Below are 2,500 nucleotides of genomic sequence, written 5' to 3' on the forward strand. Positions count from 1 at the left end.
ATTTGCCCCTAGATGCTTTTATCCTGCTAGCCACTTCAGCTTCACACCTTCCATCCTGGCTCAAGGTAGACCCTCTGTGCCTCCCCAATCGTCATTCTTTGTCACTCTCGTGTGATTTTTCAGCTGGTCCTCAATGGAAGGTGGAAGGAACTGGGGCCAAAGTAGATGTATTCTGCAGTTTTCTGTTTTTTATTTTTTGTCGTTGTTTTTCTGCATTGTTTAATGATTTTTATTTATTTTGTAGAGAACAATGTTCATTTGAAAAATAAGAAAATGTTTTATTATAAATGATGCTGTTGTATTGTTGCTGTTACTATTATTAATGTTATTATTATTATCATTACTGTTATTATTATTATTATTATTATTATTATTATTGTTATTGTTATTGTTATCGTTATCGTTATCGTTATTGTTATTGTTATTGTTATCGTTATCGTTATCGTTATTGTTATCGTTATCGTTATCGTTATCGTTATCGTTATCGTTGTCATCATCATCATCATCATCATCATCATCATCATCATCATCATCATTATTAATGTAATTTATTTTATGATAATGATTGTCTTTTAGTGAAAAAGGCCTCCTAACAAATCCCCATTCCCATTACGTTGTTGAATAAGTAATTAACCACTCAATGCCAGGTAATCCATGTACATGTCATGAGATTTATGGCATTTCCACCCAACTTCAAGGGACATCATTTTGCTGACTATGAAGCTACCATGACATGTATAGTAGTTATCGGTTGGAAGTGGATACTCAGCATTATCATTCTGAAAATTATTGAAATTCTCTTTTTTTCTGCATTTTAGGTTTCACTTTTGGAAACACAAGTACTGCAGCAGCTGGAACAGGAACAGCAGGTAATGAGTCCTGAGAGTTTCAAAACAGAGAGAAAATTTGATTCTTGTTAGAGGATGAGGGAGTTGGTTGTGGAAATTATGAGAGTTTGTTGTATCAAAGAATGCTTGAGGGGAGAGATACTGAGAATTTATATATATATATGTGTGTGTGTGTGTGTGTGTGTGTGTGTGTGTGTGTGTGTGTGTGTGTGTGTGTGTGTGTGTGTGTGTGTGTGTGTGTGTGTGTGTGTGTGTGTGTGTGTGTGTGTGTGTGTGTGTGTGTGTGTGTGTGTGTGTGTGTGTGTGTGTGTGTGTGTGTAAATGCTGTCTGTTTAATTATCTAACCAGATCTTGTACTATCAACAATGTCAAGTGGTTATATGGTTTCAGGCCTTTATTGGAGATAAAAAGAAACTATACAAATCAATATCATAATCTCAGAAAGGAATCCTAGGTGGGTCTCACTTTGATGATCACTCCTCAAAAACAGCAAGAGCACTTAAAACAACCTGTCTCCTGCAGGTGGTTTCAGCTTCGGGGCACCAGCCACGAGCGCCACTGGAGGTAAAAAGAGGGTCGTTCTGGTATTTTGTTTTAATGTGGATGGCTTTATTTTTGTGTTTGTGTGAGTCTATGTGTGTCTTGTGCTTTTGTTCATGCACCATGTGTGTCTTTTGTGTCATATTTGTGTGTGTGTGTGTGTGTGTGTGTGTGTGTGTGTGTGTGTGTGTGTGTGTGTGTGTGTGTGTGTGTCTATGTCCATGTCTGTGTATCTTTTGCTTATTGTTTATGTTTTGCTCTTTATTTTTGTGCTTATCTTTGCATAGGCATGTACATATAATCAGATATTCAAGATCTATTTACACTCAAGAGGAAATCCTTTAACCCATTAACCCATTTGCGCTGGTTGACTTGCTATCACATTCAGTGGTTTTTGGGTCAGATGCCCGTGACGGGATATTTAGTCAAGGGTGGTGTGTCGGATGAACGGGTGTACAGCACTCGCTCGGCTAGTGCTATACGCCAGATCACCCGGCACTCTGACCAGGAGGATAGCCACGATGAAATATCTCCTCCCCGGCGTCTGCCACCACTGCCACCACTTAATGTGATATCTTGTCACCTGTCGTTAACAGGTTAAGAATTTTTAAAACTTTCATTTGCATTTGCTTCATTATTGTAAGCTCCTATTGGATGTCATGATGTCAGACAATATTACATGAATTGTGTTGAGATAGCTTAACAAAATGCATAATGGAAAACCCAATATTGACTTTTCAAATTAGGAATGTTTGTGTAGAGGATAAGACACTAATCTTTAGATGCTTATCGTGACATGAATGATGTATGAATATATTTTTTTTTTTTTTTTCTCCCAGGTTTTAGTTTTGGCACCACAGCCAACCCCACCACAAGTGCATCCCGTAAGTATTAGGCTTGCCTGACTTGCTTACTTTTCTGAATTATTTTGAGGAAAAATGTCATACATTTGGTGACAATGTGCAGACCCTTATCCCTACAACTCTCCATTTCCATCCTTCCATTTTTCCTTCCTCCTTCCCTCCTTTCCATTCCTCCCTTCATCACCCTTGTCCTCAACCTCATTCCTATCCTCATCCTCTTCCTTATCCACATGCTCATCCTCACCGCCA

At 38.3% G+C, this 2,500-nt stretch overlaps 1 protein-coding gene across 29 annotated transcripts in view; it reads left to right on the forward strand.

Annotated features, from left to right (window-relative positions):
• LOC122255348 (nuclear pore complex protein Nup54) overlaps positions 1–2,500 on the forward strand; it is a 44,141-nt gene that overhangs the window by 27,493 nt on the left and 14,148 nt on the right. For 15 of the 29 annotated variants that reach the window (XM_086543277.1, XM_086543273.1, XM_086543272.1 and 12 more), the window contains 2 exons: positions 819–869; positions 2,228–2,272. In XM_086543277.1, the coding sequence (XP_086399403.1) occupies positions 819–869; positions 2,228–2,272 (96 nt within the window). Of the gene's footprint in view, positions 1–818; positions 870–1,370; positions 1,413–2,227; positions 2,273–2,500 lie in introns of all 29 variants that reach the window. The other 14 variants (XM_086543278.1, XM_086543274.1, XM_086543271.1 and 11 more) reach the window with 1 other exon arrangement.

Source organism: Penaeus japonicus, unplaced genomic scaffold (genome assembly GCF_977035675.1).
Source record: "Penaeus japonicus unplaced genomic scaffold, GWHDUDI00000001_assembly GWHDUDI00000013, whole genome shotgun sequence".
NCBI lineage: Eukaryota > Metazoa > Arthropoda > Malacostraca > Decapoda > Penaeidae > Penaeus > Penaeus japonicus.